The following is a 25,349-nucleotide window of genomic DNA, read 5'->3' on the forward strand; positions in this document are numbered from 1 at the left end:
TAAGTTCTGAACGGGTTGTTTTTTAAATGTAAATCTCATGAGATGGGATAGTATGTTCCTTTTCTGCCAAAACCTAGGAAGTTTCAGGGACAGCCTTTTTTTTTTTTTCTTTCATTGTCAAGTATCAGTGATACTTTTAATTTCTTTAAAACAAATTGCAGCACGAGTGTGCTTGGAGTGGAGCTAGCAGCTGTATAGGTTAATCTGGCTGCGTTGGCACAATGACATCCTGTTTGCAGAGTTTGTTCTTGTGTGGTCGCTCACTGTTTGGACTGAAAGTAGGGGCTGGGTAGAAATCATTTCTGCCTCTAAATGCTAGTCGCTACTTCCCTGCCAAAGCCCACTCCTGTACAGAGATAACATTAGACAGGTATCAGTGGTTCAACAAGATATACCTAAAAAGCAGTTTATTGGAAATGAGCTAGGTTACACTAAATAGCCTTTATTCCCTAATTATTCTCTGGAGTTAGGGTGGTTTTGAAATTCTTCCCTTTCAAAGAGACTTTTCTTCTGATGATGCACACATTACTTAATTCAGACACTACAAACATATCAGCCGTTGCTAATTATTTTGCTGCAACATCCAATATAATGGTTGACACATCTACAATGACTGATCAAGTGGAACTGACTTTCATTTTTATGCCATAAAATAAGGGAAAGGGATTTCAGGAGTCAGGAGATCTGAGTCCTTGTCCAACTTCTCTCAAGGGCAAGACCTTTATAGACATTCTTGGTTTTGGCTTACCCATCTCTGAAATGGCAGTAACAATCCTAGGACTACCATGAAGCTTGGCTCATAAATGTGCTTTGAAACCCCATCGCATCACCTCCCTGTACTTCAGTTTCTCCATCTGTAAAATGGGGATAGTGGTACTGACCAACTTCAAGCAATGCACTGATTGAGAAGTATCCTACGACAGCTGCTGTTCAGCAGAAGGGACTAGGATAGTCACTGGCTGCAGCTCCTAAATGGTACCTGCAGCCCCAAGCCAATTCTACCTGCCATCTTCAAACCAGTTAAAGGCTGCAGTTTCTGTTTTTTTGGAAACACTGCTCTGCTCCCGCTGTAGTCCATGGTGCTGCCTGAAGGCAATGATTTTTTTTTAAAGGCTTGCAGTAAAGGCTCAATTAGCCTGCAGTGAAATTCAGCAGGTGGGAGGTTTTTGTTTGAAGGCCTGTCTTGAAACCTCCCAAATTCCTGACGCTGGGTCTTTGTAAGCAGGAGCACTTCTCAGCAGCTCCTTATGATTCCTGTAGTCTGCCTGTCAGCTGGGTAGCAAGCAAGCAGGCAGCCAGGGCTCCCCACTCCCTTGGCAGGCTGCTCAGGAAGATTTCCGGGCAAGTTACGTGAAAGAGCTGACAACCTCACAGCACTGTCTGATCTGGCCAGCACCAATGCATCTCTGGGCTATACACAGGGCTCGTGGGGGATGGGGAGCAGAGGGGGCCTTGCCAAATCAAACATGTTCCTCTGGCCTTCTCTCTGCCGGATCAAGTTCAAGCTTCCCAGCACAGCTCTCTGGCATGGGCTGCATTGTAAACCCCTCTCCTGCCCTGCAATTCATTCACTTATGCTCCCCCCTCCCTTTACCCCCCCAGCTCAGCACAGCACAGCACAGCGAGCCTGTTCGAAGGTCTCGCTCTCACCTCCCCATCGGTCTCTCTTATTTTCATTGCCAAAGTGCTGCACGTCAGCAAATCGTCAGGTTGTCCGTCTCTCTGGTGCATCTGAACGCATGGTTCAGGTAGCACGCTATTGCGTTTGCCCTGCATCTGCACCGGGATAAACTTCTCCTGCTGCCTCTTAAATTCATGCGCACCGTGGAACCCTGCCGGTGTCCGTTTATTGTTTTATTTTGGCCCCCTGCCTTTGCCTCCTTTTTCCTCCCCAAGGGTGCATCTTCCCCCAAAAGATCCCACTGTTAATTTTTTCTCAGTTTTTTCCCTGCAACTGCCCAAGCCCAACTGCTGCTGGACACCCCAGGGAACCTCCCAGCTGCAAGATTCCTTCCCGTCGCCTGTTAAAGGCGCGTTGCCCGCATCGCCCTGTTCAGGTGAATCACTTCCCGTTCAGATAGGCAGAGGATGGTTGGTCCCTTTGTCCCTTTTGCATAGCTCACGTCTTTTTTTGCTCTGATTTTTCCATGACTCAGTTACTCAAGAAACCCCAATCTCCAGTGCTTGGGGTGTGAGGTCTTTTCCGTGGAATTGGGGCGGTTGTATTTTTGTAGGGCACATGGAGGAGGGCTTAAGGATAAGCCCCCACGCTCTACTGTTGAAATAGTACCCTTTTCTCGCTTTGCAAACTGGGAAGCTTGAGGCACAGGCTGGCTTAATGACTTGTTTAAAGCCATGCAAGGATTTGGAATCAGAACGGGGAGTTCCTGGATGCCAGTCCTACAATCGGGCTTCTTGAGCGAGAGTCTCCCTGTGTCTCCTTAGTTCAGCTGTTCCCCCTGCAGCTTCTTTGCTTTTGCTTTTTATTTCCTTTATTCATAATTGCTCCCTCACCCCTGAAGCATGGAGACAATGAACTGTGTTAGTGCTGGTGACTAAAAGAGGCAGCAAACCTCAGAACAGCTTTGCTAAGGAGCTACCACGGGGCAGTTTCTTAATCAGGAGTTTTGCACGTTTTCTGCCGCTGACAGGTAGCACTTCTTTGCTGGAGACAGGATGTAGCAATGCAAGCTATAGCTGGCTTAGTGTCTCAACCTGGGTGGTATCTCTTCTGGCCTAAGTTACCCAGAAGGATTGCTGCTAGGATTTGGAGTCTGTACAGCTCTAGCCTATTGCCTTTATTTTTTCCCCCCTTTTCTCTGTGGGCATTCATTGCTTTTACAAGCAGAACGGTGAATCGGAACAGCTTGTTTTGGGACTCTTTTACTGCTGTACCTAGTCCTTGGAGGCCAAATCCTGCAAACTGTAGGCAAAAAACCTTCTATCCAGGGGGCACAAGCCTTCACTTACGTGAGGAGCCCCACGGATGCCATAAGACTTTGCAGGGTCAAGTCCTCAAGCCCCAGCTGCCCACTGCTGGGCACTCACGTTTGCAAGACAAGCCTGGAGCATAAAAATGCCACCAAGCCAGACCTCCCCTCACCCTTGTGCCGTTTCGCCCCTGCTTGGCACAGGTGTTCAGGCCTAGGTAAGGTACAGAGCAGCACAGGATGAGACCTTTGGTCTTTTCTCAAGTGCAACTCCCCCATGAAAATAAGGCTCTGCCCCTGAATCAGTGATTCTTCACTGAGGTGGCATGGTACCGTGGGGTGCCTTGAGATCATTTCAAGGGTGCTGTGGGATGCCACATGATTTTAGCACGGCGCAGCGTGCAAACACGATTCACAGGACAAACCCCAAGCTTTCCAACGGGAATCCATCGTGCCAAAAGCACGCAGACCCGCTGGGGTCCTTCTGAGCTCTTTGCAGCAGCAGAATTAGTTCGTGTTTTGGCTTGGTTTTTTTCTGTAGTCAAAAAAACCGAGTAAAAACGAGGCACTGGCATTTCCCAAGGGACGCCGTGAGCCTAATAAGGTTGAGAACCACTGCCTTACCCCTTTCGGATCAAATCAAAGCAGTCAGCCAGACGAATTCAGGGTTTGCGTGGGTTGTCTCAGCGAGGAGAAGAAAGGGACAAGGAAGTCAGGTGGTTGTCGGTCCTGTTGATTTAACCTGTGTACAAAGGCCCGCAATGTAGCAACGCTCAGACAGCACAGCGCCGCATCCGGCACCCAGGCCCTGCCAAGCCGCTCGTGGCTCGCGCCCCTCGCGGAGGGGCTCGCTCCTCTGACGCCCGCCTCTCTCTTGCAGCCACATGAGGCTTCCCGACCCGGGGGCCTGCGAAACGTCGAGGCGGACGCTCGCTCGCGGCGACAGGTGCGTGGCCTGGGAGCGGGAACCGCTGGAGTTCGGAGGTGCTCCTTGACGCCCAGCCCGAGGCAGGGGTGGCACCCTCACTGAGGCTTAGGCTTATCACTGGGGGGCGGACCAGGCTTGTGCTGAGTTTGGGCCGGGGGGGTTGCGCTGAGTTTTAGGGGGTGGGGATTGTGGGTGAGTTTTAGGCCGGGGGGGTTATCATCACTGAGGCGAGCACCGGGGGTTTATTATCACCGAGTTTTAGGCCGGGGGGGTTATCATCACTGAGGTGGGCACCGGGTGGGGTTACTACCACTGAGTTTTAGGCCGGGGGGTTGCGCTGAGTTTTAGGGGATGGGGATTGTGGGTGAGTTTTAGGCCGGGGGGGTTATCATCACTGAGGCGAGCACCGGGGTTTACTATCACCGAGTTTTAGGCCGGGGGTTGCCAGCACTGAGGCGGCACCCGCGGGGGGGCTGCAGCCGGGAGCGGCCGCCAGGGGGCGCTGCGCCGCGCGGCCGGGGCAGGGGGTGTCCCGGCCGGGCTCGTATAAAGCGGCTGTCCCGGCCGGCCGGCCTGTCCCGCTCCGCTCCGCTCCCGCAGACGATGGTCCGGCGCTGGGCGAGGTCGCTGCTGCAGTGCAAGTCCTTCGCCCTCCTGCTGCTGCCGCCGCTGCTGCTCCTGCCGCTGCCGCTCGTCCTCCGCAGCCTGGTAAGAGCCGGCTCCTGTCCCCCTCCCTTCCTCCTCCACCTGTCCACACCCAAAAGCATCCACCAGCTGTCCAGGCCCTTTTCTGGGGGGAGGCCCTTCATACCCGCTGCTTCGCCTGTCCGTGCCCTGCACAAGGGCGCAGCGGGAGGGTTTCACGCGTTGCCCAGAAAAGCTCGCGCCCCGAGTTGTCGGCCCAGGCTCGGGGATGTTGATACTGACCGTGGTCACGTTGTGGGATGGCGGTGACGGTCGTGTAGCTTCACGCGCTGCGCTTCTGGGAGATGCGCAGGCCGCGGACGCGGTTTCGTATCTACCTGTCATTTCACAGTTGTCTGGGGCCAGGACAGAGCATCTCCCTGCGCTGGTGATAGATAATTTTCTATTCATGATAGAAAAGGTGATATCATGTCACCTTCGTGCTCTGTGCTTCTCCTTCTCCACCTGGGAAATGCGTTCCTGCCCAGGGCCGGGAGTCGGACTTGATGATGATCCGACCCTACATCTATGAACCGATGAACGAGCCACGGACATGCTGTGGGGCTTCATATTTACCCATCGCTTCATTGTCATTCTCTGCAGGGGCAGGAAAGGGGCAGTTGTTCTGCACGGGGTCGGATGATAGGAAGGATTATATCACTCACTAAAGGGACGGCTCGGGAAGCAGTAGGACCGTGTCGGCAAAGAATTGCAAACTGCTTGTCCCTTTGCACCTTCCTCTGGGTGCAGCTTTGTTGTTGGTGGAGTTGTCCCCGTGTCAAGCTGGTGTAAAGCAGGCTCCCTGTAATGTGTAGTTTCTTTGGCAAACCATGCTTCTAGCAAATACTGCACCTCTTAGAGTCAGTTCTATTAATAATGTTAAAGCTAGTCTTTTTTTTTCTTTCGCTGACCTAAATAGCTCAGTATATGTTAAATTACAGAAAAAACCCCCAACCTCACGCATGTTTCTAAACAAAAATAATAGCCCTTTTGGGTTTACCTGACTAAATAATGCCAGCCCTGCCTTTCAGTTGGCCACAGAGACTTCATTGCAAGACAAATTCCTATGGGCTTGGGAGCAAATCATAGTTCAAGTAGCTTGAAAAAGTAAAAGTCTGGAGCGTAAGTGCTGTAAAGTCAATACTGTGGAGCACACCCATTGCAATGTAAAGGGTGAATGAGTGTCTTTGAAGTTCGGGAAGAAGGAGTATCATGTCGTCATTGTAGGAGATTACAGGATTGTACAACAGGGAAGTAAAATTCCTGGCAATGATCACTTTCTCACCTGTACAAGAAGTACTCGTTATGTTTTCTGCAAACTGTTCAAAGACTTAAAAAAAACACATTCTACAATTGTTTCTGTTAATTACAGCTTGCCTTCCATACATTTTAACTCCTATTAATTACAGCTTACATACATTTTAACCCTTGTTCTTGTTCACATTTGAATTGCCTGATTTAATGGAGTTAATTTATAGTCACTCTTGCATTTTTGAACTTTCTGTAAATTATTCACTCCTGTGTTCTGCATAACTGGTGCTTCTGTCATGTTGTCAGGTTGCTTTTCTTCAGGTCCACAGAGCTGTTTTAGTGTTTCTCATATTGGCAAAATGCTCAAAAAATTATACAAGAAGTTTCAGCATTCATTCAGCTGCTGATGTACAACCTACAATTGCAGCATCAAGTTGCAACAATCAAGGACAGCGACCCAAGGAGCGCAGGCTCTCTCCTATTGTGTAATTCATGCAGAATTGTTCCTTTTACTGAAAGTTTTCTGTAGCTACTCTCCTCTAAAGCTGACAATCGGTAAAATGATTGGTAACACTTCCTACTAGTATAAAAAGCTTATCAACCAAATTAAGCAGAAACACCTTGCTATTTGTAAAAATCCCCATGCAGTATGTCAGTAAACATCACTTCTTTGCCACCACCTGTGCTCTTGGCAGAAAGATCCCATTTGTTATATTAGAATAAAACCCTTTAATCAGTTATTTTAAACAAGCAAATTGTAAACCAAGAAGCATTTATGCTTAAAGATGCAAACTCTGTTTACAGTCAGTTAATGAATACTTGCTTCCCACAGGAAGATTGAATTTATAAAACCAAGGATTGCTAGGTGATTAAAATGTCTAATCAACAGTTTAAGTAGACCTGTTTCAACATTTCTAATCTAGGAAATCCCACAGTTGAGCAAACACATATAATTTCAAGTGAGTAGCTTAATACCTATAATAAAGCAATGCACAGATACTTCAAAGATTAGACCAGTAATTTCAAAACCAACTGGAGACATTTAAAATCACAGTTTTGGGTGTTGAACTTCAGGCACTTTATAGCGGCCTGATCTTCAGAAAGCACTGACCATCCACATTTGGAAAACTGAACACCTTTTAAAATGGGCAACTACAAACCGAGTTGAGCCAAATCATGGTTCATCCTTAAAAATCTTGCCTATTAGGAAACAAATGTGCTGCCTTTATTGAACATCCAAACACTAGCTGAGTGAACATGTGTGGTCCAGCTGTTGTCTTCCTATGGAAATTTTGGTTTTCCTGTATGCTAAGCTTTGTCCCGTGGTCTTTGTATATATAATACAAACACCAACGTCAAAAAGAGTTTTGCATATATGTGGGTTTCAGGAGAAGGCTTGGGAATGCAACATTTAAATTGGCACGTCCTCACCAGACCTATGTGTGAGTAACTGATAAGCTGGAAACATGAAATGTCTCTCATTTGGTGTTTGACTTCTTTTAGAAGTGGTCTTCTATCCAAAGGACTCTGATGGGAAGTCGTAGGCAGTTGCACCATTACAATCAGCTGTGGGGGTGACGCCTTGGTTGCATTGAACTCGGTGGTAAGGCTGCCCTTGCCTTTCATGGACCCAGCATTTCTCTGAAGGTACAGGTTTGCCATTGGAATCTACCAGGTTGTAATAGCCAAGTCTCCAGGAACATTTTCCCTGGGAAAGGGATCATTACATCAACCACTTTCCCCTCCTCTAATTGGTTGTGTAGTTTGGATGCTGCCATTTATATCCTGGGATCTACTTTTGGGGCGTCTGCTATGTATTCAGCAACGTACTTAGTTTATTGTGCGTAAGAACTTGCTCACTTTTGTTCCCACAGGAGGCCAGATGTGGCTATGTCATCATCCTCATGGCTGTGTACTGGTGTGCAGAGGTTATCCCGTTGGCTATTACTTCTCTCCTCCCGGTTGTATTATTTCCTCTGTTTGGCATCCTGGAGTCTAAAGAGGTAGGTATTGATCCGTGGGCAGTGCAGACTTAAACCATAAATTTCAGGGCCTGAGACAGACTTCCCTTTGTGTATTTGAGAAAATGTTTCCATACATCTCAACTTTGAGCTGCTTACCTTCTGGTTAACATCCATCCACCCTAGCAGCTTCCAAGATGCCGATGCCAACGCTCATCAAACATGTTTAACCTCTGTAGTGTAAACCAGGACCAGAAAGATACAGAAACAAATGCATTATGTTGACACAGATGTGACTATGTATGTGATGCATGGTGTGGATTGTGTCCTTCATGGGTAGATGGTCCAGGTAGAGGAGAATAGCCTTCTACTGTAGCCAGTGAGTGGAAGGGATCTGTGCTTTGGCAAGGAAGGTTCCTAGTTTAGACCCATTGGTCTGGTACAGACATTACACTTTTACTGGTGAAAGTGATTGGCAACTGGTTTATACACATAAAAGAACAGAAGTTCAGCTCACAAAACTAGTCTATACCATCAACAGAACAGACGTTTGGCATGCATAGACTAGTTTTAAAAATGGTGGAACCCAGTCTAAGGTGTTGTCCCACCCCAAAAAAAGGTGAATATGTGTTCTGTGGACTACCTATCTAAACTACACCACTTATAGAAAACCATGTAACTTAGGTCAATTCCGCCTTGGGTGTTTTGAATGTCTGTGCCAAGCCTTCTTGGCTGAGGGATCATTATTAAAGTGGCTCACAAGCCAGGACTCGTACTTTAGGAGCTTTCATATGTGTGAGACAAATGCACTGTATCCGTGTCCAGTGGATGGTACTTGTAAAGGATAACAGTCTTTATGCCAGTTCTTCAGCTTGCTGTATTGGCTCGAGTGGTATTTTTCCGTGCTTAAGTACAGAAAGTCCAGGTTTCAATCGCTTCTGACGATTGACTATGGGAAGGATTATGCCTGATTTTTCAGAAGGGCTGAGCTACCATTTATGGCTTGGCCTCTTGGCAAACCAGTTGTGCATGCAAAGCAGAGAGCAACTAACCTCCATTCGTCACAGGTCATATACTTTATAGGTCATTGGCACTGAGTTCATAAATGTTCCCATTACACCCGCTTCCTGTCAGATGCAGTTTCCCTAGACATTGGACAAACAGAGGAGAAGAAGTCTCTGGTCTCGTCAGCTTGACATCCTCATAAACAAGCACAGGCTTGGGTATGGCAGCACAGGAAAATGCCTATGCTGGAAAGGAGGAGAAGTTTACAGATGGGTTCAGTGAGAGTGGGAGGAGGACTGGAGTGCTCTGGCTGTTGACTGGATGAGACTTTGGCAGCTAATGGAGACTCCTTTGTTGCAGGTGTGCATGCAGTACCTGAAGGACACCAACATGCTGTTTGTCGGGGGCCTGATTGTAGCTGTGGCTGTGGAGCACTGGAACCTGCACAAACGCATTGCACTGAGGGTCTTGCTCATCGTCGGAGTCAAGCCTGCACTGTAAGAGGCCCCATTACACCCGCTTCCTGTCAGGGCAGCCCAGCTCAGCACCAGCCAACACTTGGAGGCTGGGGAGAGAAAGTTCAGTGGAATAACACAGAATGAAAGCTATGGAAGCTGCGGTTGTTCCATGCAATTGCCAAGGGTTTCCAGAGGCTGCCTCCACCCTTGCAGGGATGAGCTCATGCCCTAAAACCCAGGACAGACATATGACTTGGCTCTTGCCAGGTCGAGGGGAGTTTTGCTACTGATTTAGTTGCGTCCTTCATGCCTCTATCAGGTTTTGAGTGCTGAGTGTGGCTTTGAAGTGTTTAGATCTTCATTCCTAGCCCTTAACACTGGGCTCTTAAGTTTCTCAGTTGGGTCCTTTGTGTTGCCTCATGTTCAGACGCTCGGTTCCTGTTTGAGTCTTTGAGGAGCTCAGAGCAAAGGCACAGCAGAGAATTACCTGTGTTAATCTATGAAACTGACCCTCCAAATTTCCCCTTGGGTTTGAGATCCTGCCCATTCACCACTTTCCATGGCCCTGAAGTGCATCAAAATTGTTGCATAATGCAGACGGGCATCACTCGAGGAACTGGTCCCTGCCTGTGTGCTGTAGACCAGCAGTGCAGGGCAGTGTCTTGTGCATCCATAGAGAAGGGCCGTGACAGCTGATGCTTAGGCCTTGGTATAGCCCAGACATGACCAGTGGGAACAGGGCAAAGTGGATTTGCTGGTTTACATTGCCAGAGCAGTAGGAGAGACTGGAGAGGGACTAGGTGGGTGTTGTTTGTCTTGGGGAGACTGTTTTATTTCCCTGAACCTAGCAATGATCTTCTGTACAAATACACTGGGATTTGGCCCTGATAATGAGGATCCGAGTGCTGCTGAGGTCTTGGTTGTCACTCAGTTGCAGGAACCCACACTCTGCACTGGTTACTTATTAGCAGAGCAGGCAAGGCTGACAGGAGATGGCCACAGTGCCCGCTCTGGCTGAGGAAGCCTGGTACAGCTGGTAGTGGGGGAGAGCAGCTGGTTTGTGTTAGCTGAGATCCAGAGCCCAGGCCGTGTTAGAAAGCATCGTTCTCCAGGCTGGATGGAAACCAGGGAAAGCAGCAGTGGTTTGTGGTTTGCTGTTCAATAACAGGTTCTTTTCTGTGCTGGCTAAATTACAGGCACTTCCAGCTGGGACTGAGCAATGGTTGGATTACTTTTATGGAGATGCACAGGGATAAATAGTCTCTGTGTGTATTTCCAGCGAAAGCAGTGGAGCTTCATCAGCAAAGAATTTGGCCCAGGGTTTGCTTTGCTAGAGCATAGATGCACTCCAACCTGAGCCCAGCTTTCACGGGAAGCCCTGCAATAGGTCCTGTGGCCAAAGCCCAGCAATGCTTTTGGATTTATCCTTCCTCCCTCTCTTCTGTCTCTCTCTCTGCAGCTTAATGCTGGGGTTTATGGGAGTCACCGCCTTCCTGTCCATGTGGATAAGCAACACTGCCACTACTGCCATGATGGTTCCTATCGTCCAGGCTATCTTGGAACAAATGTACAGCACTGAGGAGGATTTGGCAGAGCCACCTGTTGCACAAACAAATGTTGCTTTCGAACTGGAAGAAAAGAATGCAGCAAACACAGTGGGGGTGCAGGGTAAGGGGCCAGCTACAGTCCATTGGTATTCCTGCAGAGTGTGGTGATCCATAGCATGCTGACCATGTCAGAAAAAAGTCTTATGCCTCCCGTACCACCCTGGCTCAGTCCGTGGCAAAACAAGCCTGCTGGTTTGTGTTCCAAAGCCACGTAACACTTGAAGCTTTTTTATGTATGCTGAACCCCCCTGATCCTCTTGAAATCCAGGGGCTCTCAGAGTCACTGAGTATCAGGCCCAGGTGAGCAGTAACAATTCAAAAGCACCCATGTGACTTCAAGTCCCAGTTTTAGAAGTGACCTGGCTAACCAGGAACCTCTTTGAGCATCAATGGGCTCTCAAGTCACTGAGGCAGTTTTGAAAATTTTACTTGATAGCATCTTGTGCTGCCATGAATTAGCAGGTGCACCTTTATCAAGCAAGTTGCAGGGAAAGTGACCTAGTAATACATGATCCAGCAACACCCACATGAAAGCTAAGATGAGTTGGCATTTGCCCTACCCTGGAATAGGTTCTGGTGGGGTTCCTTGCCTCTCCATACTTGAAAATATTTTTCTCTCTATCTTGGGTATCCCCCAGGCTCCACCACTGCAACTATGCTCTCTATATGGGTAGAATCGTGCACTTGTGTCAAGTCTCATTAACTTCGGTGGGTCTCTAAGCAGGCAGGGATGTGTCCTTGCAGAGCTTGTATGATTGGAGACTCCAGTACCTTTTACTGTGAGGGGAAGAAGCAGAACAAAGCAATGGGCAGGGACCTGAGAGGCCTGCGTGCATAATCAGGAACTCAATCAGGTGCAGGTTCTGTTTGTCACCTTGGTCACAATACTAAAACTCCCTAGCACCTCAGTTCCCCTCTCTGTAAAATGGGGTGATTATTTCTCTACCTCACAGGGGTGTTGTGAGACAAACCCACAAGACATGCACATACAGTGGGGACATGGGGCACACAGATGCCTCTGTTGATTTAACGTTGTCACGTGGTACTTGGCAGTAATGTGGCCAATTTTGAACATCAGAGCTGTTAAGGAAAGCAGGCTTTCTTCTGTCTGATAATGCATGATTCAGTTTTGATGCTCAATGGTGAGCAGTGCTAGTGGCAGTTTTGTTGGATTTTGAACTGTCTTCCAAGTGCTGGTTTACCATTAACAGTTTGGTTTAGCTGCCTAACTTACCCCCTCCCACAAGGCAGGTAACCCAGATTGTGAATGGTGTCCTGTGGCATCTTGGAGTTGAGTGCATTTTTCATGGTGATTTCATCCAGCACAACTATTGAAATCACATTTTCAGATTGGATTTATCTCCAAAAGAAGAAGCAAGACAAACACTGAGCTATAGAAACATAATACAGCCCTGATCCAAGCAGTTGCAGTTCCATTAACTTCAATGGCTGCTCCAGGAAAGAATTTGATCCTCTGCTTTTTTGCATTTATTGGCAGTCTCCAATGCTGCTGTTCTGTGATGGAGGCAAAGGCTGATATCCTCCTTGTACAGAAAAGGAAACTGAGGCACAGAGAGGCAAAATGATCTACCCAAGTTTGTACAGAAAGTCCTTGGCAGAACCAAAACTTGAACCCAGATCTCCAGAATCCCTAACTAGCGCCATCATTATTATAAGGTCACCCTCTCTTCAATTCCCCATGAACGTTACTAGAAAGTGATTGGGCCATATAACCTACATAATGTTGCATTATTCAAGATAAGAGGCACAGACAGATTGCAGCACTGTCCATGCTGTCCTCCTGAGCACACTCCTCCCAGAGCTTTTCCAAAGGCAAGTAACACTCTTTCTTCCTTCTAGTCATAAGTAATGGACACATCCCTGACGACCCCACAGCTTACAAGGAAAGAGAATTAAAGAAGCGCACCTGCAAGGGGCTGATACTGTGTGTGTGCTATGCTGCTAGCATCGGAGGAACTGCAACGCTCACAGGAACAGGGCCAAACCTGGTGCTGAAAGGCCAGATGAATGAGTAAGTGCTTTTCACCATTTCTTTTTAGGCTACTTAAAAGGCCTCACTTCGTTTTCTGGCCAGCCAAATTGGTGGCAATACCTGGGTGATTTACGTCATAATGAATAACCTATTTTATCCTCTTCACATTTTCTTCTCCAACACAACTAGGCAGCTAGATAGCCCAATGAAAGTTGCCTGTGCAATTGGTATAGACCTATGGGAGGGTTTGAGGCACTTGCTGATGACATGCCGAGAACTGTTTGATCACGTGCTGTTGGCTCCTACTTTTTTCCAGCTAACACACAGCAAATGAGAGGGAGAAAATCAGTGAGAAATAGAAGGAGACTGTGTGATCTCTTTTCATCTAGAAATACATTAGACTCTTTAAAATGACTCTTTCATATAAGCAGTTGCTGTAGAAGCCACAGGGATGTTATTGAGCAGGAGAGGAGGTGTCCACAAGACTGTCTGTCTCTGCTATAATACAGTCTTGACTATGGAATTGTTTGGGAATTGTTGATTCAGATCTGTGATCTCTGTAGTGGTAATTCAATTCCAGTAGACTCCACATCAGCCCTACACTAATTTCTACCAGAAGATGGCTAGTCCCTCAGCCAGTAAGCTAACAGGTTTTAAAATTTAGCTGGCTAGAACAGAACCAGTAGAAACCAGCTGAAGAATTGGAACTGACATTTCTACTCAAGTTACATCTAGCCTTGACCGTGAATGCAAAAATACAGGGACAGAGTTAGAGATATTTCAGTTTCTGAGAACCAAATCCTGATCCTACTGAAGTGAACAGATTTGTGGTTAGTTTCCATAGAAACAGACTCATACCCTAAATTCCTGTCTATATGCAGACCCCCTTAGTTATAAAGAGCAAAGGGAAAGCAGTGCTAGAAACACCGTGATGGATGAGCAGACGTGATAAAAGCAAAACTACTGCTAAGGATAAGGTACGGGTGGATCTTTACATTGCCTTGTGCAACATACATTGAGTCTTTACAATGGCTAGACCCAAACTAGGAACAGGAGCTGCTGAATGAGTTTACTGTAAAATATTCTGTAACAAACAGCAAGATATTATACAAAAGGCATTTGGGGGTCAGTTTGAACCCAGGAGCCTTTTGGAGCTATGGTGATGCACTTTATTAATCACGGATAAGCCTTGAGGTTCATGGATAATTCCCATCAGCAGATAGTAAAGGGAGAATAGACTCATCAGTGATTTGACATTGGTTTTTTTTCTTCAGATTGTTCCCCAGAAATGGTGATACTGTGAATTTTGCTTCCTGGTTTGGATTTGCCTTCCCTAACATGATTCTGATGTTGATATTAGCTTGGCTTTGGCTCCAGTTTTCATTCATGGGACTCAAGTAAGTATTAAATTGCACTACTGGCTAAACACTCAGCAGCTGTAAACCATTCAATTTAAGCCAGCTAAGAGTCTGGTCCTATACCTTTCTTTCTTATTATCAGGGATAGGGTCCTCAAATGGCTGCTGTTTAGCTCTCCAGTCTGGAAGAGAAGCATTGAGTAGAAGAGGAATGACAGCATCTTTATCAGGAACTTGGTATACATACAGTGTCATGTTGGGGTTAAAGTGAACTAGTTATAATGACATTTGCAGTTAGCACTGACATTTCTTTTCCAGAAGTACCTAGAAGCTCCAGCTGCAATTTTCTGTTCTGCTGTAGCTGGTGTTGTACACCTGCCTAGTGAGAGCTCCCAGGAGCTTGCTATTTCAAGAGGAAAAAAGGTGGCAGTGATAGAAATAGGCATAGTAGATCAGTGGCAGAAATGGGACTACCATGCTGCTCCTCTGTTTCCCAGTGACCTCAGTCAGATATGATAACTGGTGACCTTTATGTGCAGAGGGAAGACTCTGCAAGATAAGTGATTTACCTTGTAGGGTGGCTTAGCTATAGACAACCTAGTACAGAAGATGGCAAGTGTGATTCCGTGCAACTTGGGAGTTTCCAAACTTGTTACGGAAATAAAAACACGATGTTTTTGCAAAACCAGAATTGTGCCAAGACACTGATTGGAGGGACATGTAACTGATTGGAGGGACATGTAACTAGGACAGCTGCTTGGCATGCGGGGGTCCTGGGTACAAAGCCCTGATACAAAGCAGGATTTTTCCCTTTGGACCACTGAATCTGGCAGAGCAGGGAGTTGGAACCTGGATCTCCCCCATTCAGGACCAGTTCTCTAAGGAAGTCCAAGTATGACAGCTCACTCCTGGAGGGCGCTTGATGGAAATCAGCATGACTCTGTGGAACATTTTGGCTTTGACCCCACAGCATGTTTAGATGGAATCTTCTGTTTTCAAAAACCTCCTTACTAGTACCGACCTATAGCTAGCAACATGGTCCTGCCCCCAGGAGGGACAGGTTTTTTCTCTTGCGAGCACATATATGTATAACATCACCTCTTTTTTATATGAAGTTTGAAACAGACCTGGGGCTGCGGGATGGAGAGGACCGACAAAGAGAGAGCTGCATTCGATGTGCTTAAGTTAGAGCTCCAGAAACTGGGCTCCATCTCCTTCGCGGAATTCAACGTCCTCATGATATTTGTTCTTTTGGTTCTCCTGTGGTTTACACGTGACCCCGGTTTCATTCCTGGCTGGGCCACCTACCTCTTCAACAGGAAATCAGAGTAAGTCTGCATCCTTCAGTGTCTTGACTCAGTGACCACTATGTTCCTCAGCTGTATTCCCCTTTGACTACCACCCTGATTTCAACTCCTGTTTCAAGTGACAGGTAGAAGTAGTTGCACAGATTTGATCTTGCCTCTTACTTGGGACCAGATAATTGATCATATTTGATCTAGTGAGGGGTAGTGATTGGAAGGCAATGCAAAGGGTACTGCAGGATGAGCCTAATGGAGCTGATATGAGGGGAAATCATTTACATGCATCTCAATCTAGTTTCTTTTCTCTTGGTTTTTCAGTTCTATGGTTTAGTTATCTTAATATATGGTTTTGCTATCAAAGTGACTGTACTCGGCTCTCATGGGCCAGTATCACCTGAATTTTGGATTGTCACTTGCCATCCACAGCTGCTTAATTTTATTGTGGTAGCAGTTAGTAGCCCCAGTCATGGACCAGTACCCCACTGTTCTAGGTGCTGTACAAACACAGAACTTGTCAGTCCATGCCCCAAAGACCTTGAAGTCTAAGTTAATCATTCTCGTCTCCAGACATTGATGTATCCCTAGAGGATAGAGTGAGCTTGTAATACTTTCATACGTAGAAACTTTCTGTGCAAGAGAAAATGCGCTAGATAAACTAACTGCTATAAACCATGCACCTTCTTAGCAAAGAACGTTAAACATCCAAGCTCTGTTTTGAGGGCTTGGAATTGCTACAGAGTAAACTTAGCAAAACTGAGCAACTGGCTGAGAGTCCTCAGTTCCAGTTTCAAAAGTGGCTTACACTCTTATAGGTATAATGCCAATAACCATGAGTGATAATTAGATGCCACAGTGTCTTGCTCATACTTGCAGTTAATGCATCTTAATCAGTCAGTGTTCTGTTTTTTTTAATTTGCCCCTGACCTTTGACAAGGTACTTTATCTCTCTGCACCTCAATTTTCCCAATACAAAGTAGGGTAATTATATGTCTCTACCTGAGAGAAGTGTAGGAAGGAAAACCCTTGTGAGATCCTCTGATGGATGGCATGTTACAAATTGCTGAATAACAAGCGAGATGATATGAATACAGGTGCACTTTGCTAGCCTGGCTACTAGGAACTAGAATTGAGGGGGTACTAAATGTTGCTAAATTTTATAGGCTACTTTTGAGAGATCAGGCAAGTAGAAGTAAATAAGACATTTGGCTTGTCACTCGCTGGGGCAGGGGACCACGTGCTGGGGGAATGCCATTTTATGGGAGAAGGGGATCCTATACTTTGAGCTGCCTTTTTCCTTTTCCTCTAGGTTTGTCACTGATGCCACGGTCGCTATCTTTGTCGCACTGTTACTGTTCATTGTTCCGGCAACTAAACCCAAGTTCCTCTGCTGTAATCGAGATAGCTTTGATCCTGAACAGAGGGAACGAGGTAATTGAAAGCGGGGTTGACAATATTTGTTTGACTTGGAGGACCCCTGCTCCCTGAGTCCAGTTCATGTTCTCATAGTGACATCACCACTGCCAATGCTGAGACTGAGGAACAGTTCCTCAGGTCCTGTTGGCTGTGCTGGAAGAAACACACTACTGCAATTTGCTTTGCAATGTATGCAGTCCCTAGGACCTAACCAACACATTGCTTTTGTGTATCTGAACTGCGCAGTTTTCTCACGATTCTGCCCCAGCCTGACCTGGCCTGTGGCTTAGATCATGTGTCATTGGGTGTTATCATTGTGTTAGCACGGCAGTAGCAGCTACGATAACAGCACATACCCACACAGAGCACAGAACAAAGTGTTCGTCTCCTAATCGTATAGTGCTTTTGTTTGTTTCCACTTCAGCTATGAAAGAGCCATTCTTGCCAGCCCCATTGCTAGAGTGGAAGGTGGTTCAGAGAAGGCTGCCCTGGAGTATTGTGCTGCTGCTTGGAGGGGGCTTCGCCTTGGCCCGTGGAAGTGAAGTATGTCTTTGTTGTCACTGAGTCTAAGGATGACTCTTGGTCCCTTGTTATTAGGAATGGGCCCCATAATGAACCCTGGGATTGTAATAACACCTAAATGGTAGAGATGTTTAGATCCAGATCTAGGTACTGACATAGCAGGGACTCTTCTCTCTTCGTTAATAGAATTGCTCTCTAGTTGTGGTCAGGGAGCTTCAGTGAATGGCCACCAAGAGCCTGGGTGCTTTTACCAAGTGGCTCTAACTCCCCAGAGCCCCTAGAGGGGACCTGTTAGCCTGGAAATCTTCCTTGTTCTTTCCCTGGTTCGATATTCCAAGACAGGAGTCTTTCTTTGCATATATAATCCTTCCCCTGCCCCATCCGACACCTGGCCAGAAAAGAGAAGCTCAGATAATGCATCTCTGAGTTTCAGAACTGCTTGATTTGGTTTAAAAGGGATGTGAGTCTTCATGTCATGGGGCATGAAGTAAGGTGGTCAGAAAGGAAACACTGTCTTTGCGGACAGGTTTTTCCATAATCTTCTCCTGTGTTGTTTCTTGACCCTTCCTTTTGAGGGAAGTAAGTGGACCAGCGGGCTGATCCTGGGCTGCTGAATTCAGAATTGAATTCAGCTCCAGAAATAAATGAAGGCTTGCCCCCCCCCCAATGAGATGGGTCTGAACCAAAACCCTCAATCCCCAAACTGCCAATTTTTGCGGACTTTCCAATCCCAATCCAAACTTTGTGGCCGGGTCATTTTTAAATAGTAGGGCAAACCAAAATCCTGGGTTTGTAATGTTCCCCAACCTCTGGCCCTGGATCCAAACAGTACGCTTGATGAGCCAATCTAGTCAATCCTTGACAATATTGCTGTAACAAGATTGAGGCAATATCTTGGAAGTCTTATTCAATGAGTTCTGCAAGTGATTCATTAACTCTCTGCGATTGCATGGCTCCCTGGGTATAGGATGTAACTCTGCAACGTGCTTCAACTTGGCAGAGACTTTGGTACTTCTGACCAAAATGTGAGCAAATATTTGGCTTCTGAGGGCACTGGGGTAGTGAGTCCCAGATACAATTTCTGGCTGGCAGAGAATTTCCTTTGTTCGCGAAATGTCACAGTGCTTTCTCTACCCGTGGCTTAATATTCTTTCGATGGGTGAATGATCCAAGTTTGACGATGCATTTACATGCATAGTTTGGGCTTAACCATATGTTACAGACAATCGGAGGTAGTGTGCATGACCAAGACATTCTGTCTCTTATTGAAACACACCCCATGTTGTTACAGGTTTCCGGTCTTTCAAGATGGTTGGGTCAACAGATGTCACCACTAAACAGTGTTCCTGCCTGGGCCATTGCAGTGATACTTTCATTTGTTACTGCTGTCTTCACCGAATGCACCAGTAATGTAGCAACAGCCACCCTCTTCATGCCTATCTTTGCATCCTTGGTAAGAATGTCATTTTAGCTATTTCTCTCTGGGAGTCTGGAGAATTGAAATGGGGAAAATGGATAAAATCTCTAACCATAGGGCAATCCTGTATTTACTGTCATCTACAAGATATATGTGGTAAGCCAAAGGCCTCCATGTGAAAATAGGAATAGTCCACAAAGCAAATGGCCAGTAACCCACCAGGCAGAAAAGCTCAGTAGATGGTGATATGCTGAAATCTTTTTGGTTCTAGTGCAGGTAAAAAGGATCAGACTGGTAGGTCAGGGTGCTTAAATGTTTTCCTCAATAGGAACAGACTTAAGCATGTGCTTATGCTCCCCTGCTTCTGAAAGGGCAAGGTTAATACTAAAGGGTGGATTCTCCATTGCCCTGTATCTTTAATAGTCATTTGCAGCAGTACAAAGCGAGAACAAAACAAGCATGAAACACCAAGGTCCTGAGCTGGGAACATTTTACACACTTTGCAGTAGCACAGATGATGGCAGAAGACGCAGAACGGCAAATAGTCCGGCTCTGTAGAGGGACCACTTGTAGATATTTGGGTTTATGAGTGCTCTATATGTTAAATATTGTTTTTTGGGGGTTTTTTGCTGAGATAACTTAGACTCAAGTTTTTCTTACTAGAACGCAAAATCTATCTCACTCCATTTATTTTCTTGGGGTGTTTCCTCTGTTGTAGTCTTAATAGAATGCTGAAAGTAATGGGGTCTTAATTGGCCTGTATGTGAAAAATGTTCTCTTTCACAGAGTAAAATGCAACAGATTTATACCATAGTGAAATTTATAAATAGTGAAATATAGTCCCTGCATTTTTTGCAGAGGAGCAGAGTTGATACCAGAGTCCAGATGAGAGTAGATCAGATCTTTTTTTTTTTTTTTTCCATTTGGAAAGGATGAACAATTTATTTGAGTTCATTTTTTCCAAGTAAAATTACCCTGATCCAGGCTGCTTAGCTAGCAGTGACTTCAGCTGGCACTGACATTCGAAGGAGCAGAGAATCCCACAAACTGTGCACAGTGTTTAAAATCCTACTCCAGGAGCCTAGTAATTACAATCACATTCCTGTGTCACTCTGACAAACCCTCCCAAAGTGTGGTCCGAGATCAAAAAAAAAATCTCTGGATAAATTTGACCAGAATGCCAAATTATACCATGAAGCAAAAGCCAAAACTAACAAAAAGGGATCAAGTATCATTTTTAAGTATTACTGTACAGAGAAAAAAGAGAATAGCAAAGTGGAAGGGACCAGCTGAGTAACAAGCAGTGTTTAGGAGAAAAACCTTCCTGCATGTGAATGAAGAAGGCAATGGAAGTTTTTCAGTACTGGCAGCTGCGTAGACACAGACCTAGAAGAAATCCTTAGAAGAGCGAAGAGGACAAAGCTGTTAGAGGAGTTTAATTTAGACTGGAACAATAATACACTAAGAATGGAAAAGAGGCATGAAAAATAATGATTTGTCAAGTACATAAAGCAGTTTTTATAAGTATGATAGATGCTAAATGATGACATTGGTCACTTTTTTCAGGAGAAGACTGTACAGATAGGGTTACCATACATCCAGGTTTTCCTGGACACGTCCTTTTTTTGAGTCCTCTGATCTCCATCCAGGTGTTTTTTTGAAACAGGAACCAATGTCCGGATTTTGCTCTGCTCTGCTGGAGTGAGTAGGGGGAGGGCAATTGGAGGCAGGGGCGGGGTTGGGGGAAGATGTCCGAGTGCCAGGGTTGCAGCAGCATGAGGGAGGTGCTACTGCCTGCCCCTCCAGGGGCAAGGGGGCTCTTTGAGGACAGCAGGGAGCTCAGTGGTACTGCCAGGGGGGCAGGAGGAAGGGACATGGCCAGGCAGCCTGCTGCGGAGCTGAAGCCCCAGCCCAGGGTGGGGGGTGCCACAACCATCTTCCTTCCAGCTTACGCTGGGGCCGGACTCACTCTGCCATCACCTGCGCAAATTGGAGCTGCTGTGCTCCAGCCCAGCTGGGACGGGGGTAGTTGTGGGAACCCCCTATGGCAGGGCTGGGGGGAGCAGGGGTCTGCGGGTTGGGAGCTAGGGGCACTGGCAGGGCTGGCGGGGTGGAAGCTGTGTATCAGGAGTGCAGGGGGCTGCAACTTGGGAGCAAGTGAGCATGGCCAGAAGTGGGGTGCGAGGGACTGGGGGTTGGGAGCGAGGGCCACTTGCAGGGCCAGGAGTCTGCAGGTCAGGAGTGAGGGGCAATAGCAGGGATGGGGGGTTCAGGTTGGAACTGAGAGGCACCAGCATGGCCTGGGGGCTGGCGAAGGACTGCGAGTAGGGAGTGAGGGCAGCAGCAGGGATGGGGGGCTGTGAGTTGGGAGTGAGGTGTCATCCAGACAGGTGTCCTCTTTTTTGAAACTGGAAATATGGCAACCTTAGTACAGAGCTAAGCCATGGTTAAGCCCATTTGAAAATCTCAGTCTAAATAACTTGTCCCAAGGCACAGAATGAGTGCTAGGACCATGTTAGGAGTATAAAATTCCTAACTTCTAGCCTTGCGTTCAGACCATGAAATAATGCCTTGCACTTAGGAAGGGTGATGGGAGCTTTGGTTTACTTTGGGATCTTGTAGCATGTGGCTTGCAGTTCTGGTTCAAATGACCTTTTAATTTTAATCAAGTTTTCCTTGGCTATGAGAGGATTCCAGTGTAAAGTGAATTTGCTTTTCAAAAACTCTACTTTGCTGATGTTTTGCTGGGGAATGAATTGACTCTCTGTACTTGTGGGATCTTCAATACTTTCTGCCTGCTTCTATTTTGGATCTCTTCCAGTGTTTTGATTCCATTCTTTTTTTCCCCCAGGCACAGTCCATCAAGGTCAATCCTTTGTACATCATGATCCCGGGGACTCTCAGTGCCTCGTTTGCCTTTATGCTACCTGTGGCAACTCCGCCGAATGCGATAGTGTTTTCATACGGTCACCTCCGTGTTGCAGACATGGTAAGCTGATGATGATAATGGATGTCGAGTGTGTCACCCAAACCTTCCATTATCATCTGTCTTCATTATTTCAGATTCATCTTGGTTTGATCATCTGTATTTCCTTGGTTCTATCATGGAGTGCATGCAAACACCATCAGTGCCTAATGCTGCTTAGTCTGTTTGGGGAGTGACATTTTAATAGTGAAGTTTTGCTTGCAGAAGCGGGTGCACACAGAATCAAAGTGATATTCAAACTAGGCTCGATCCTGCCTTGAGCAGGGGTGTGGTCTAGATGACCTCCTGAGAGCGCTTCCAGCCCTACTTTTCTAGATTTGTTGAATGGTTCATCAGTCTTTCCAATCGACAAAGCCAGGCTTTCTGCTCATTTCAATCCCACTGTTTTCAAGGGAAGTTGGATCAGTGCATCTACAGGCCTGATCTTGCTCCCATGAGTCAAACGTAATGCTCAGCATTAAGTTGATAATACAATCAGCCTGGTGCACCGGCAGTCATCTTTGGAGTCAGTAGCGAGGTTCTGAGCAGGATGCATAGGCTCTTTCAGATGCATGATCTGAGTCTGTGGGTGGTCGAACCTGGCCCTTAATCAATAAGCGTCTTGCTTTACAATTGTTAAAGAGCACAAATAAATGGAGATCTGAGCACACCGTGTTCCATGGCAATAGCATTGAAGCAAGAGCATGGAACATCCAGCACCATGATTACCCGGCTTTAAGTTGCTCAGGTGTTGAAATTACCCCTTCAGGTTTCTGCATTGTATTTATGCTAATGGGTTCTGGCAGGTCTCTGGACACTCATTGTGCTTGTGTGTATTTTGCCGCAGGCTAAAACAGGATTCATCATGAACATTCTTGGAGTCCTTTGTGTCACTTTGGCCATCAATACTTGGGGACGCCCCCTGTTTGACTTGGACACGTTTCCATCTTGGGCCAACATCACGTCTGGAAAGTGAGCATTGAAGAATGTATTGGAAAGATGAACTTGAATGCTGCTTTCTCATTGCCCCGAGACCTGCGTAGTGCCTTATTGGCAGTGCAGATGCTGCGTTAGATGAATACAACATCGTGGGGCCCAAATTTCTGGTCAGGCACCAACCAACTTGAAATCATTCCAGTCATGACTGAGCCGTGAGGACAGCTTCTGTAGAGATCTCTGAGGAGCTGTGATGGTAACACGCTTGTTTTGATGGACTGAATCATGTGCGTTTCCAAGCAAGTGGGACTGCAGCGATAGATTTTATTTAACGATAATAAAGAGAAGAAAGCTTCTCTGTAAAAATGGATCAAACCATCAAGTTAGTAGCATTCACGTGTAAATCATTAGCATAGGATACTGCATACAGTCAAGGGCTTACAATTCATTAACTTCCTCTTGTGTCCATAAATCACCAATTGTACCAAGTGTCCCTGCTGTCACTGGCAGCCTAATGTAAGAAGGATTTACTGAGTTGGGCTTAACAACATGAAGAGAAACTCTTTCCAAGTACACATCCAGCAATGTTCACCCAGGCCTTGGCTTCATCCCCAAATCACATTAGAGCGACTACGATGATGAACAAATACTGCGCTGGCCATGACTTTGGAATGCAGATAGGCGCTGAGGTGTTGTGGTTAGCTTTTACTTGCTATGTTGTGGTGCAGGCAGAAACAAAGAGGATACTGAGCCAAGTATTGCTTCACTAATGTACCTGCCTTATTGTAGACAACCTGGAAGTGAGACAGATAGACTGCACGTAGACTTCCAGGCGTAATGAAACTTCTTAGCTTAACCTCTTACATGCCTTCCAATTAGTTAACTCCTTAATGTGGGGGTGGAGACAAGGCCTAAAGGATGGGTTTTTGAAGGGGGGAACATATTTATAACTCTAATTATGGACCAGGTTCTAAAAGTCTTACTCATTGTTCCCTGAGATTGGGCCAGCTGACTCCAGTAGGGGTTTTGTCAAAGTATTTTGCAATTTAAGGCCCTATGTGTCAAGTGTTTCACGGTACCTGGCTTATAACTGGAATAGCACCATGATTTCTCTCAATGTTTCTGAAGCAATAACGTCTTCAGAAGAGCTGGTGACAGGTGTTTAGAGGTGTGTAGCTGGTCATGCTGTGGCTTCTTTGACAGTGAGACAAAAAAAGGGTTTTTATTTATTCTGTGGAGACTAAATTAATAGAAGCCAATGTGGCATTGTCTAGTGGGATGGCACCATCTGAGTGCTTTTGCAGTCTCACTGTGTGCAGCCGTAGGCAAGTCATGTAGGCTACAAACAGATGTTGCATTTGTCCCATGATATACCATATTATCCTGGGACCAAATGCAGTCATTCAGATGTTTGTGTCCATTATCCTGGGATAAGCCCTAAAAAGGTTCAGGGGATAAGAAGTATTAATGGTTTATCCTGGTATATCACAAAGTGTGTCTGAATGGTTAATCTGGGATTACGTCGCTGCTTCAATGGCAGAAGAGCAGCAGTGCATTTAGCCGCTCAATAAACTCTTTCTAAAGGGTGATGTGTGTACATGCCAGTCCTGGAATATTTCTGTTCTGGGACAAACACAGGCAGAAGTGGTCCAGGGACAAATGCAGCATCTGTTCCTAGCCTCAACTTTATAGTGCCTCATTTTCCCTGTGTGCCTAATGAGGAAAATGGTGCTGACCTACCTCACAAGGGTGTTGTGAGGGCTGAGGCCCTAAATCCTGCCACCCTGGTTCCAAAGCCTGAATAAGGCCTCTAATGAATCAATGGATGTAAGATGTTTAACATTATTATTATGTTGTTGTTGTTAACATGACTGTTTTTTCTTTATAGAACTGGAAAAAAAGAATTTTTACTTTGCCTTTTAAAAGCAAGGAAATATCTATAAAACACCTGGTGTTGGAGAAAGAAATGTTTCCTGTGCGGAAAACCTTTTAGCTATTGTTTGAATTCACTGTGTAAGGGTTTGATTCTTCACGGTGCTGGACACCCTCGGGTCCACTGACACTTGCTGTTAGCATCTCCTAAGGAGGTGTGCAGTGGCTCAGACCTGCTGTAGGGGTATCTATCTACACCACTACAAAGGGCCAAGGCAGCCTGGGCAGCTGCCTTACAACCACAGGGGGAAGACAGGAAATCAAACAGGAACAGGTGATAGTGGCTGGTGAACATCACCCAACAAACAAAACCTCTTCATCTATTAAGCAAGATGTCAGTTCCAATAAGAAATGCTATGATTGTGGGGATCTAGCTTTGCTGAAATACCTCTAGGAAAACATGGTGAAATCACTGGAAGTTAGGTGCTTTAAGGGATCTCGTCTTTGGGAGTGCAAGTACTGTCTAAGCTGGAGCACAAGCTGCCTGGCTTTGAGACACTGCAATTGCCCTCGACTCTCACTGATTTCACAGGGTTGGGTCCATGGATGGTTTTTGCTATAGGAGAGTCGTTAGCAAAGCATCCCTGACTACTGGCTGTGATTTGTTAGCACATAATTTCTGTGCTTGGTTCTCAGTTTTCCTTCCTGTCAAAACTGATTCTCCTGTGGAAAAGCATTTCTCTTAT

The 25,349-nt window shown here is 46.2% G+C and overlaps 1 protein-coding gene across 1 annotated transcript; it reads left to right on the forward strand.

Annotated features, from left to right (window-relative positions):
• Positions 1-4,408: 4,408 nt before the first annotated feature.
• SLC13A5 (solute carrier family 13 member 5) lies at positions 4,409-24,931 on the forward strand. Its single transcript, XM_019545540.1, has 12 exons — positions 4,409-4,566; positions 7,668-7,796; positions 9,120-9,256; positions 10,677-10,885; positions 12,685-12,856; positions 14,092-14,214; positions 15,290-15,502; positions 16,785-16,906; positions 17,316-17,434; positions 18,705-18,866; positions 21,682-21,819; positions 22,643-24,931. The coding sequence occupies exons 1-12, from the start codon at positions 4,462-4,464 to the stop codon at positions 22,769-22,771; spliced, it is 1,758 nt and encodes a 585-aa protein (XP_019401085.1). The 5' UTR covers positions 4,409-4,461; the 3' UTR covers positions 22,772-24,931.
• The last annotated feature ends 418 nt before the right edge of the window (positions 24,932-25,349 follow it).

The sequence above is a fragment of the Crocodylus porosus genome, unplaced genomic scaffold, assembly GCF_001723895.1.
Source record: "Crocodylus porosus isolate Cpor-Errol unplaced genomic scaffold, CroPor_comp1, whole genome shotgun sequence".
NCBI classification, from domain to species: domain Eukaryota; kingdom Metazoa; phylum Chordata; order Crocodylia; family Crocodylidae; genus Crocodylus; species Crocodylus porosus.

Excerpts from the sequence above, each read along its gene's own strand:
- SLC13A5 (XM_019545540.1), top strand. The coding sequence starts at position 4,462 with ATGGTCCGGCGCTGGGCGAGGTCGCTGCTGCAGTGCAAGTCCTTCGCC. Across the intron at positions 15,503-16,784 it reads CTCTTCAACAGGAAATCAGA|GTTTGTCACTGATGCCACGG; the intron begins GTAAGTCTGCAT and ends CTTTTCCTCTAG. Across the intron at positions 16,907-17,315 it reads TCCTGAACAGAGGGAACGAG|CTATGAAAGAGCCATTCTTG; the intron begins GTAATTGAAAGC and ends TTTCCACTTCAG.